This window comes from Oryza brachyantha, chromosome 8, assembly GCF_000231095.2.
Source record: "Oryza brachyantha chromosome 8, ObraRS2, whole genome shotgun sequence".
Classification (NCBI taxonomy): domain Eukaryota; kingdom Viridiplantae; phylum Streptophyta; class Magnoliopsida; order Poales; family Poaceae; genus Oryza; species Oryza brachyantha.
The window spans coordinates 5,772,157-5,786,050 of NC_023170.2; the positions used below are offsets into that span (position 1 = coordinate 5,772,157).

Below are 13,894 nucleotides of genomic sequence, written 5' to 3' on the forward strand. Positions count from 1 at the left end.
TCTTCTAGAATCGAAGTGGCTTGCCGACGACGCTATCGTCCCCTCCTGCGGTGGCGGTGGCTTGCCGACGACGCTATCGTCCCCTCCTGCGGTGGCGGTGGCTTGCCGACGACGCTACCGTCCCCTCCTGCGGTGGCGGTGGAACGGGGTTTCTTCTAGAATCGAAGCTATCGAACATACTACTACCGAAGTATTTGTAGAGAGCTCTTTGAAAAGGCGGTGTGCGGCGGCTGCGTGCCGCGTCTGTGGTGCCCGTGCCCCCTCTGTGAGCAACTGAGCAAGCGAGCGTTGGTTCTCTGTCTCCTTGGATTTTGAAATAGGTTTGAGTTTTTTTTGTTACTAGCTAAATACACGTAATTTACTATGCAGAAATATGAATTATACGTATGTTAGTATTGTTCGAAACTTGTATTTAGGAGATGAAAAATAGAACTAACGTATACATGACTATTTTGAAATATTTTATATACATAGAAAGGTAATTGGTAGGATGAAATATACTATAGTTGGTGGATGGCAGATTCACTGTCACCACTATTATTTTATAATACTACCTCCGTTTAATAATATAAGATGTTTGATTTTTTGATTGTAACGTTTGATTATTCGTCTTATTCAAAAATTTAGTACAAATATAAAAAATAACAAGTCATGCTTAAAGTTTTTTAATAATAAAGTAAGTCACAAGCAAAATAAATGATATTTCCATAATTTTTTGAATAAGACAAATGATCAAACATTAAAAGCAAAAAAAGTCAAAATCTTATATTATTATATTAGGAAATGGAGAGAGTAGTATAGATAGTAGTTTAATTTAGAGTATTTGCTCGTAGGACTATAAGAAAATATAAAACTTTTACCTATAAATTATTCCTTTAACTATAAATATATCCTTTCGTTTATGCTCATTACAAACGAAACGATCTGGCTTAACAGGTGGTTACCAAAACAATATATTTACAAAAGACAAATAGTTTATGAATAAACCTTTTATATATGAGTATTTAGCGATCTAAAAGTCAACACCGAAAAATACATTACGATGAAAAAATCACAAAAATAACTACAAATTTAAGGTATAAAATTTATATTTTGGCTTATAAGCATAAGCAAAAGAGAAAATATGAGTGTAAATTTATGAGAATGGATAGGCACGGTTGGAATTTGTGGTATTTTGGAATGCTTTATATGGGTAGTATAATCAATCTAAACCATTTATCCTGCTCATTCCGTTTTTCGTATTGTAATATTTTTTTAAGCTATATCTAAATTAAGCTATTGTTCAATTTATATTAGTTGTATTACATGTCTAGATTTATTAGCATATATATGAATCTAACAATGCTAGATAGTCTTATATCAATTTACCCTACTACATTAACTATTAATAGTAAAATATAATTTTCTACTAAGAGTAAAAATTATGAATCAATGGTTAAACTTTTTCTATAATACTATCATTACACCATAATTATTACTTGGCTTTTGCTACACGTTTCCCAACTGCTAAACTATGTATTTTTATAAAAGTTTTTCTATACAGAAGTTGTCCATCTTATATTTCTAAAATAAATTTTTAATTTTGTATTGTTAATATTACTATTTATAAAATAGCTATAAAAATAAATAATCTTTCATCTTCATCTAACAAAACAACATAACCCATAATGTTATTCTACACACTTAGGTCAATACATCCATATTTATTACTCGATTCTTTTTTGACGCTGTTAACTTTTTGACTCTTCATCTTATTTAAAAAATTTATATAATTATTGACTATTTTATTGTGATTTGATTTATTAGTAAAGTAATTTTAAGTATGATTTATAATTTTGTATATTGGACAAAAAAAAGTTTAATAATACGGAGGGTCAAATGTAAATAAAAAGTCAACTGCTACCAACAAGGAAACCGGAGGGAGTTTCTTGACTCCCTATTGCCACACGACTTTAGAAGACCTCTCGGGTAAAAATTCTAGACTTAGAGCATTCCAACAGCTCATCTATCACATCCTCTATCCTGAAAATAGAGGATGAAAACTATAAATTGAGCTCTAACAGAACGGTCATCCAATCATATGGCATCCATATTAGGAGAGAGAACCTTCATATTAGATGATCTCTCTCCATCCTCCAAAGAAATATAGAGGATGTTATATATAGATGATCTAGTGGTCTACAAAGAGATATAAAGGATGAAACTAGTTTAGATGATCATCCAAATGAAGATATAGATGACCAAATTTAGATGAGCTGTTAGGGATGCTCTTAGGGGTGTTCAGTTGGTGAAATGAAATTTTTTGCGTGTCACATCAGACGTTTGACTGGATGTCGGAAGGGGTTTCGAAAAAAATAAAAAAACGAATTTCACGTCTAGTATAGAAACCGTGAGACGAATCTTGAGCATAATTAATCCGTCATTAGCGCATATGGGTTACTGTAGCACTTATGGCTAATCATATACTAATTAGGCTCAAAAGATTCGTCTCACGATTTCTCACATAACTATACAATTAATTTTTCGATTTATCTATGTTCAATACTCTATTTAGGTGTCCAAAAATTTAATGTGATGTTTTTAGGTGAAAATTTTTGGGAACTAAACCGAGCCTTACATGATCAACTTTAAAACAGGTACACTTTTTCTGGTCAGGTTGCGTAGTCAGATCCGCGTATCTACAGCTCATTTTGTTGGAATAACACGACGGACTACTAATAGAAGTGGTCTCTAGAAGCCATTAGGATAAAGACACGTGTAAAAAAATTCCAATTTCCTACGATGCATGTGGCTTCATGGTGACTTCAAATTTCTATGTCAGCCTCTCGTACTTTCTATTTTAGTTCTCCTATTTTCTTTACTTTATGTAAAGGTCCAAAAATTTACACCACACCCTATAAAATCCTGGGAAAAAAAACAAAAATCTTCCATCGTCTGCAGCGGGTCGCGCCTCCCTCTCCTCCAGCAGTCCAGCGGGTTGCGGCGCCTCACAGGAGCCATCACCTCCACCAAGCCGCATCATCCCGGCCGTTCCCTCCTCCAAGGTGTGTATCCCGGCGGGCATTGTCACGTCCAGAAATTTCACACATAAATTTTTGAACTAAAAGTGCATTAAATCATTGTCTTACAAACATATAAAATAAATAGTCTATTGAATACAGAGAAAAAAGAAAATAAAAGCGAGCTAAGCTCGAGCGCGCGAAGCGATGGCTCCACGCCACAAGCAAGTCTTAACGGTAGGACGAACTTCACTGCTGCGAATTATCTCCATCTAACTTGTATTCTGGCTTTGGTTGAAAATTAGGCAAGCTTGAGTACAATCCACAGTACTCCAACAAGTAGAACACAAGAGGAGAATACGTGAGTGCAATTAGTAACAAGAAGAGGCTAAGGTTAATTTGCATAAAACAACATTTATTTAGCAACACGTAAATGTCACGTCCAAAAATTCCCCACATGAATTTTCGAACTAAAATGTGCATTAAAACCACTGCCTAGGACTAGGCAGGGTACACAAATTGACAATGTTGATTACATAACCTTGTCCTAGAAACAAATAAAGTTTAACAAATAGTCTAACGAAATGCAGCGGAAAAGCTAAAAGCAGACTAGCTAGCAGGCTCCAGCGAAGCAACGGCTCCAGTCCACATGCAACTCTTGATGATTGGATTAGCCATATTCTTGAGAGTTACCTCCGTTCGAGTCATACTCTACCTCTAAAGGGGGAAATTATGCAAGTCTAAGTACAAACCACGTTACTCAACAAGTAACACAAAAAAGGAGGAATAAATGATGCATTGGATCAGAAGAATAGGCTAAGGTTATTTGTACAAAGCAGCTTTTAATAAACAATAGTGCTTGAATAGAATAAAGTACATTAATAAATAATTGAAATAATCAATATCACTGTCCAGCGTTATACCACGCTGCAACATGCAAAACCACTATCCAATGTTACACCATATTGCAGTAGTCCCAAACCAATTCCAGATTAATCCATTTATTAAAGTGAATCTAATCATAGTGAATTTGGCAGTTCATTCATAACCGTGGACACGACTATTCGAATAAGTTTACTCTGATCAGATGTGTACTAATGTACCCACAAGACACAGTTCCACTACACATGAACATGCGCCAACGTGCCACCATGACATACCGGATAGGAACCTGTGATAGGACCCGTCGCATAACCCTCCCTATCCAATCTACCACACTTCATGTTTCACTCTCTCCTTTAAACCTAGTTGGGCAGTCCCCTCTTGTGCCTAGGTGAATCCAGAAGCAACATAGACCGTCGTGGGGTCCATCCATACTCCATTACGCCAACACTTGCCTAGGTACATCGAATAGTTCGAAGCTATACTTCAAATCCCACCGTTGCCCACTCTGGCTTGTGGTTAGCACTAAATAACTTACCGGTTTTCCTGCGAACTGGTCCTTAATTGCCATGGGTGCAACTCTCAAAATCATGCACCCACAACCCACCATTAATCAATATTTCAGTTGGCATTAATCTTGACCGGGTATTAAATCATGATCAATAGCTATTCAAGTCTAGCATTGACTAATTGTGATCCCATGTGCTACTTGTGCTAAGTAAAGCTAAGCATGTCATAGGCCTAACTCTACTTTAATTACCCCTAGTATAACATAGATAATAAAGGATAAACAACGGCATAATAATGGGTAAAGCCTAGAAAATAAATACATTGAATAAATAATGCATGTTTGAATAAATAAAATGAGAATTTTATAATAATAGGAGCAATATGATCAAAGATGAATGTCATTTGCCTTGTTCAGACCCCTGATGTACCTGTACGATGATCTCGAAGTAAATCGGCGCGTCGATGGGCTTCGAATCTAAGCGAAAAAACACAAAAGCAAGCAAAGCAGGCTTAAACTATACTAAAACAACACAATAGTATATTTTAATGAATTCTTAGCATTTTTCAGGATTTAATGAAATTTGAATGGACTAAAACGGAGACTAGATGAATTAGTTATGAATTTTAGAAGTGTTCTGTAATTTTTAACTAAATAGAAAAGCCATAAATCAATTATTACGCAATTAATAAAGTCGTTGGCGTCGGCCCGGGGGAAACCGGTACTAACAAGTGAGGGCCACTTGTCAGCGAGGGGAGAGGCTGACAGGTGGGCCTCAGCCCAGAGAGAGGGAGAGAGGAGTATGGGGCTGGCAAGTGGGCCCGACAGGAGAGAGAGGGGCGACGGGATAAGACTGACCCATGGGCCTGCGGGGAGAGAGAGGGGGGAGGGGCAGTGTAAGATCGACGAGGGGTCCCACTGGTCGGCGATGGGGAACAAAGGAGGAGGAGAGGCCACGGTAGCTCTTGGGCACGGCTCAGCTGGCGACGACTGGTAAGCAGCGGTGGAGACGGTAGCACGACGTCTGGCGGACAGCGAGAACGATAGTGCCGACCAATGACGGCTGAGGGCTCAACGATGTCGCGGCCGAGGAGGATTCACGGTAGTGGCAGCAACAGCGTCGGGGAGATGGCGACGGTGCGTGGCGGTGGTGGAGAGGCGCAGGCATCGATGGCGATGTGTCGGTGATGGTGAGGTTGCGGAGATGGCGTTGGGTTGGGCGGCGAGGATGCACGAAGGCCGGCGGCATCCGAAGGGGAAAAGGAGGGAGGAGGAATGGAAATGGGCGCTCACCGGCGGCGGGGAAGGCGGCGGGGAAGGCGGCATCGAATCGGCGAGGTTGAGGCACAGGGGTGACGATCCCTGGCGACGGAGTTCGACGATGGCCGATGAGATCGGAGGGAGGAGGAAGCGGCACGCACGGGAGGCGGAGGAAAAGGTGGCAATGGCGGTCGGCGCGACGGCATTTATAGCGCGAGCGCGCGCAGGCAAGGTGGGGCGGCGGTTCGAGTCCGTGCCGAGCGTGAGCGGGTCTCATGGCGGTGATTGCAGTGGAGTCAGCATGGCATAGGACTCGGCTGGCGCACGTGGAGGGAAGGCTGATAGGTAGGCCCCACCTGTTAGTCACTCGGGAGGTGGCCCGGACTCGGCGGCGAGAACAAGGGTGGCGTGGGCCTCGACCCAACTTGGGGAGTGGAGGAGAGCACGGGCACACGTGGGAGGGAGAGAGAGTTGGGCCACGGGCATGGCAGCCAACCCAGAGAAGAAAGAAGAGGGGCAGGGAGAGGCAGACCGGGCAGAGGAAAAGGAGAGGGAATTGGGCTGCGGCCCAATTAAAAAAAAGAAAGGACAGGGGAAAAGGAAAAAGAAAGGGAAGAGTTGACCTTTGCCAATTTTTAATTTAATTTTCGAGCAAATTTTATCCTCTACAATTCAAATTTAAATCTTGTTAATAATTTCTCTGATCCCGAGATATTTTTGAATATTTCAGCAAACTTAAATTTAATTAAATTAATTTCTTTTTAATGATTTTCTCGTTAGTGACTTAAGCAAATTATTTTTAGATGATTTATTTAATGCTTTAGGTTTAGGATGAAACTCAGGGTGTGACAAACCTACCCCCTTAAACGGCATCTCGACCCCAAGATTCAGAGGTGTTGGCGAAGAGCTGCGGAAGGGCGATCTTGAGTTCGTCTTCTCTTTCCCAAGTGGCTTCTTCTTTTGAATGGTGGCTTCACTGAACTCTTTAGAACTTGATCACACGGTTCCTGGTCTTCCTTTCACTCGTTTCCAAGATCCGAGCTGGTTTCTCCACATAAGTCAAATCTTCTTGGATGTCGAGGTGCCCTGAATTTGCTTGCTCTTTAGGTACCCGCAAACATTTCTTCAAATGTGACAAATGAAACACATCATGGATCCCTGTCATGTTAGCAAGGAGCTCTAACTGGTAAGCAACTTCTCCTCTGTGTTCCTTCACATCCTATGATCCCACAACGTGTGGTGCCAATTTTCCTTTTGTTTGAAACCGATGAACCTTGCGTAGCGGTGTGACATGAACATACACATAATCTTCTACCTCAAAGGCAAGATCTCTTAGACGGTTGTCGACATAACTCTTCTGTCTGGTTTGAGCAGTCTTTAGTCTTTCTTGGATGATTCTCACTTTTTCTTCAGCTTGGCTCAAAACTTTAGTCCCAAAAACTTGACGTTCTTCTATCTGATCCCAAAAAAAAAGGTGTGCGGCCCTTTCGACCATACAAAGCTTCAAACAATGTCATCTGCAAACTGGTTTGATAACTATTGTTGTAAGAGAACTCTGCATAAGGCAAACTTTTGTCCCATGCTCGCCAAAGTCAAGAGCACATGCTCGAAGCATATCTTCTAGAATTTGATTCACTCATTCAGTGACCAACAGTTTGCGGATGATAAGTTGTGCTAAAATTTAAGCGAGTTTCTAATTCTTCCTGTTGTTTCTGCCAAAACTTCGAGATAAACTGACTCCCACGATCAGAAACAATCTTCTTAGGCACTCCATGTAAACACATGATCTTTGCCAGGTAAATTTCGGTGAGCTTCTTCCCGGAATAGGTGATATGCACCAGTATGAAGTGTGCAACCTTTGTTAAACAATTCACAATAACCCAAATTGAATCATGGCCGGTAGAGGTTCTTGGCAAACCGGTGATGAAGTTCATCCTGATTTCTTCCCACTTCCACTCTGGAATCTTGAGAGGCTATAGCAATCCTACATGCTGACATACGTCGCACAAGGCGACATATTCTGTAATTTCTCTCTTCATACTAACCCACCAGAATCTTTCTTTTAGGTCTTGATACATCTTGGCACTCTTAGGATGAATAGAATACTGAGTTTGATGGGCTTCTTGCAGTATCAACTCTTTATTATCTGGCACACACAATCTGTCACCCATCCAGATTGTCCCATGTTCATCTTCTGTGAAATCTCAGGCTTTACCAACTCTCATGCTTTTCTTGAGTTCTGCTATTTCTGGATTATTAGCTTGTGCTTGGCAAACTTGCTCCACAAGCGTAGGTTGTGCCTCTAGGGCTGCCACAAAACCTTCTTCGACCAAATCCAAATTTAGTCGTTCAAACTCCTGTTGTAGCTGTTCACATACATTAGATGCTAGGGAAACACTGCAATAGTTCTTTCGACTAAGAGCATCTGCAACCACATTTTCTTTACTCGGATGATAATGTATGCTGAAATCATAATCTTTGATCAACTCCAACCATCTTCATTCGCGAAGATTCAAATGCGGCTGAGTAAAGATATACTTTAAACTCTTATGATCAGTATAAACTTCACATCTGTTATCGATTAGGTAATGTCCCTAGATTTTCAAGGCATGTACCACTGCTGCTAACTCCAAATCATGAGTCGAGTAGTTACCTTCATGCGGTCTCAACTAACAAGAAACATATGCAACCACTCTTTCTTCTTCCATCAACACACAGCCTAGACCTGACCTGTATGCATCACAATACACCTAGAAATCTTTCGTCTAATCTGGCAAGATTAAGACTGGCGCTGACACCAATTTCTGCTTGAGTTCTTCAAAACTTTTGGTGCACTCGGATGACCACTTGAACTTTTCTTCTTTCTTCAACAGTTGTGTCATTGACTTGGCAATCTTTGATATATTCTCAATGAACCGACGGTAATATCCCGCAAGTCCTAAGAAACTCCTGATCTGAGAAACTATCTTTGGTGGTGTCCACTTTGTAACAGACTCCACATTACCGGGGTCCACTACTACTCCTTGAGCATTGATCACATGACTCAAAAACTTCATGAAGCTAGAAGTCACATTTACTGAACTTGGCATAAAGCGGGTGTTCTTTTAATTTCTCCCCATGGTAATTAAGGACCTGTTCTCGAGACATTCTTGATATCTTACACGTACTAACCACGAGCCAGAGTGGACAACGGTGGGACCTGTAGCTTAGCTTGTCCCTATTCGACGTACCCATGTAAGGGTGTGGTGGAGCATGGATGGACCCCACGACGGTCTATGCTGCTTCCGGATTCACCTAGGCATAAGAGGGGGCTGCTCGACTTGATGTATAAAGAAGAAGGCAAAACCTATAGTATAGTGCGATTGTCTAGGGAGGATTAGGTGAAAGTCTTATCGTGGTTTCCTTACTGAGATATTATGGTGATATGTTGGGGCATGGTAACATGCTTTGGAAGTCATGTCTTATATGTAAAGTTGTACACCTCTAATCAGATTAAAACTATTTGAATAGATGTGTCCGCGGTTATGGGGCGAACTACCAGATTAGCTGGGATTAGTCGAACCTTTAATATCCTAATAAATTTGGAACTGGTTTGACCCTATCGCAACGTGGTGTAACGTTGGGTAGTGGTCCAGGTATGTCGCAACGCGGTTTAACGTTGGGCAGAGAGTTGACCCTGTTACAACGTGGTGTAACATTGGACAGCGGTTTGTTTGGGCCTATTGTAGTGTGGTGTAACGTTGGACAGTAGATGATTATTTTAAAGATTTATTTCATTTTATTCAGTCTATTTTATTTATTGTTTTGCTCAATACCACCACTTTATACAAACTAACCCTAGTCTCTCCTTATTACCAATTGCATTCATCTACTTCCCTATCTTGTGTGCTGCTTGCTGAGTATTATGGTTTGTACTCAACCCTGCTTAATTTTCCTCACCAGAGCAAGAGCAGAGCCTGAGACAGAAGGTGCTAGTTCGCAAGAGTGAAGTTCGTCCTACCGTCGAGAATGCATGTGGTGTGAAGCCGTCTTCGCCGACTAAGGATTAGATTGTTTTAGTTTGAGTTTGTTTCTTTTGCGCTCCATTTCGATAGACAATTATTTTTTATTTACTTTTAAGTCGTGGAACTATGTATTCGATTTGTCATAGTGTGTACTTGGATTGATTCCTGGACCAAGATATAATACATACTATTGTTCGAAAATTGGTGTAAATTTCTCAGTGTGACAAAATGTAACATACGTGCATGTGTAGCAGTAGCACTATAGTAAAATATATACACCCAAGTAAAATGTTGCCCAAGGTTCACCTGTCTGTGAAAGAAGACATGTTGATTGATTAGTGTTGCCTGGCCAAGAAAATCTGATCGATATAGGAGGTCAAGGGACAGAAAGAATCCAATAAGATTATTTCCAAACATCTACCACTCCCTCAAAGATCTAGAGATTCCCAGTGACACTAAAATTTTAGAACAAGAAGTTTTTCATTTTTCTATAAGTCAGATAATACAATAAATCCAATTAAATTCTAGCTACTCTTATTCTAGCGCAGAACTGAGTTCTGTGATGTAGCAGCCTGCCGTCTCCTGTCGCCACACGATTTCAAAAACCTCATCAAATTTTGAACGCTAATTGTCGACAGCATTCAGTTATGCCTATTCGGATGTTGTTTTCCTCACCAACTCGCCAGACATGAAAAGAGCTCCTGCAGTATCCAGTATTGCAACATTCTTTGTACACACTGGAATGCATTGACAACGTATCCATTAAGCGGCTAACAGCAACGCTCGCATAATCAAGGGAAAAAGAGATGGGAACATTTCTAGCACCATGCTAAATCAGCCTTGTCATTCAGAAATACCGCTCTGCTATATCAGTGTCAGCCTGTCACAAAATCATTGTGTTCCTTTTTCCAAAAAAAAAAAGGTCTGGTAATTCATTGACACACGGTTATGTACAACACTCTGCCTCCAGAAGGAAACAAGCAGCTGTTTGCACAAGAACAACATCTGGAGTCTAAACAGTACCAAGTTCGCAAGTAATTCTTCCGTAATACGAAGGCAGTATCGAAAGGACAGGACGTCTGAAAATACTTACAAGCCGTTTGTTGTCGGTGTCGTGGCTTTGTCTCTTAAGCTTTGGAAGAAACATGACTTGCCTTGATGCCTTTTTGCATTGTCTTAACTCCCTGCATGCCTTTTTGTACCATTCGCTCCTTTCGTCATCATAGACAAAAGTGACAGCAAATGTTTGAAGGGATCCTGCTTTCGACAGTACGAACTTCATAAAACTCATTTGATTTGAGAAGTACTTGACACCACTCAGGGTCACATATTTCAGGCTTGCAAACAAGTCACCCCTTATCTCTGAATTTAGATAGCCCTCATCAATCTTATCTTCCTCTGGCCATTCTGTATCAGCCTGCAAAACAAAGCCAAAATTTTCCAGTGCCAGTTAATTAAATCAATTGACCAAGAATCGTCTTTATATTGCAGCATATCAAGGTGCGAATCTAATGTTACCATAATGTGAAGGTGTTCGATGTGCGGAGCAAACTCTAGCAAAGAAACTAATGATAGAACACTTGAGTGGTTGCCAAAATTTATGTTCAGGTGGGTTTCCGTCAGATTCTCAAACTTCCAGGTAATCCCCTCAAGCAGATTATTGTTTGACTGAAAATCACAAGAACATAGTTACAATATGTCGATGATGCAACTTTGCATCGAAATAATAACATAAGAAATTATTCATATATCTGGACACCATAATCTTTGAACTTACAAAGGTTCTTGTAGCTTCCTTTTGAGAAGCTAATGACTGTCTTGTTAGGCTGCTAATAATATTTATAACTTTGAAAAAGCACGACATGTCATCTTCACAATCTCCTGCTGTTTTTTGGAACAAGAGGGAAAGGATAATGCCCTAGTCCAATTCCATAAAACAAAACCTAACTGTTTGTTGCAAAACTAATATAAGCAGACCAAGCTGGTAAGACAGCATGGTATAAAAACATACCTGACCCTTTTAAGGGCCTGGGACCAATCTGTTAGTTTGCTAATAAAGTGGAGTCAACCTCTTATATGTGTTACTTTATGTTGTCTGATGCTTGTGACGGCAGTAAAAAAACACTTTCAATTGAAACACAAGTTAGACCATTCCAACGGTCTTTATCTGAGCTCACAAACACCAATTGCTCTTCCAATTAAGGCAAACTAGAAGCAATAAATAATTGCCTCCTAACAACCATCACAACCAAATTTTAGGAGAGATCGCATTCTTTCTCAGAACATGCTGAAAGAGAATGTAACCAATATGGATTGCTTGTACAGAATATTGGGAGATACTGATATCCTAATAATCAAGGATGACCTTATGCAGGTGATTCACAAGCACTTTGAAGCAAATACCTCTCTCTCAATACTGTTTACAAACCAGGGACTTTTGTTAGGCGACACCAAAAAGAAAATAATCCATTTCGATCAGAACTAGCCAAAAGTAAAAAAGAATACAATTCTGCCAGGCTAATTTTGTACTTTTTATTAAATATAGTGCATATTCCTCAAATATATTTTTATCATATCATTTTGATATAAATTATTTTCACATCTACGAGAATATATTGTCAAGAACTAAAAAGTGTCCCAAACAGATATACAGTAAAACATTAATGGTACACACAGTGGAGAGCTACTCAAGCAAGCATAGATTACTCTACCATAAAAGACCTAAAGTCAGCACGCCAATTCAAACTGATGGCTTGGCCATAACCACAAAACTTAAAGTATCATAATCACAATCTTTGGATGTGATGACCATCCTCCAGAAGGATTTTTCCTGAGAACAAACTTTGGGTGTTTTTGGATATCTAAACAGCAGTAGTATCAATGTTTAATGCAAACATCTCCTAAGTGGTAATAAAACCAGATCAGGCATAACAAATAGTTTACAGTTTAGACAAGTTCTGAATATAATCAATTCAGGATGACTCGTGACTCAGAGTTACCACAGCAGTTGCAGTGTTACTGTGTCCGTGATTGAAACTCAGTGGAAATGAGGTAACTAAAATTCACAAGGGTGGATGAACATGTAAATGTGATTAAAAAAAGAGATAACTAAAAATGCAGGAAAGTAAGATAGGCGTGTAAGGGTGATTCGAATTCAACAAACTGTTCAAATGATTTGGTTTCATACCAGATCACTGACGAAACAAAGCTCATCGACAGTAGCAATCCGTCGGAAAGCGTCGAGGAAATCTTGGGTCCCGAATAGGCAATCGATTGTGATGTACGCCTTCTCCAGCAGCGGGAACGGCATTTCCAACCCAATGACTGGGAACGGCATTTCCAACCCAATGACTAGATGGTGTCCATAACATTAAATAAGTTGTCATCTAGGATAAAAGATGATGTGGCAAGTGAATAAATGAGGAAAGAGAATGAAACCATGTATCGCATGAGATATCATGTAAGACAAGTAGCATTAAATTGAGTATGGAATAGTGATGTTTGCATTAAAAGAGTAGTGTCTAATACTAGTTTTTTGATGATGTGGAGTTTATGAAAACTATATCAGTGTTATGGGTTAGGAATGCCCTCATAAGCGCTTGGCACGATGATCAGTAGTTCCCGGAGGTTGGGCGCCCGGATGGCCCACGTGTCCACGTCGCCGTGGTCGTGGATGCCAGTGGTAAACACGGCGGGCAACTCGAGCACGGCGAGGCGCGTCGCCGCGGCGATGAGGCGTTCCAGCTGCGCGCCGCCACCGTCGAACGGGAGGATGACGTTGTCGAGTGTGAGCCAGATGAGTTCGGGGAGCCCGAGAAGCCCCGTGGCGCGGGCGGCATGTGGCAGTCCTCGAGGTGGAGGCGGACGAGCGCGGCGCAGGAGAAGATGGCGGGGCCGAGGAAGCAGCGCGGTCTGCTGAACAAGGAGGAGGGCTCGAAGTGCAGGATGAGCTCCCGGACGCGCCTCCGCGCCAAGGCGCGGAGCCAGCGGGCGGCGCGGTAGATATCGCGCCTGCGGATGCGGACGTAGGCGTCGGCGCGGAAGCCTTGGACGGGCGCCGCGCACTGCCAGAGGACGCGTGAGGAGGATCCCGGGGGCAGCTCGACGTGGAGGAAGGGCACAGACTCCCACCGGCGGCGCCACGCGCGGGAGAGACAGCAGGTGCGGACCAGCTGGTTGAGGCCTTGTTCGGCAGGAACATTTCAAACCAAGTCAGGAACCGTTCTAGGTTTAAAATGTAT

General features: G+C 41.2%; 1 protein-coding gene across 1 annotated transcript; it reads right to left on the reverse strand.

The window, feature by feature from the left end:
* Window positions 1-10,497: 10,497 nt before the first annotated feature.
* Window positions 10,498-13,855, reverse strand: LOC102702489 (F-box/FBD/LRR-repeat protein At1g51370-like; the record flags this gene model as incomplete). The annotated part of the gene is given in 5 exon segments (XM_040526747.1): window positions 10,498-11,069; window positions 11,102-11,321; window positions 12,841-12,971; window positions 13,235-13,447; window positions 13,450-13,855. Coding segments are annotated over 5 exon segments (1,374 nt in total), but the record flags the coding sequence as incomplete, so codon positions are not given.
* Window positions 13,856-13,894: the final 39 nt, after the last annotated feature.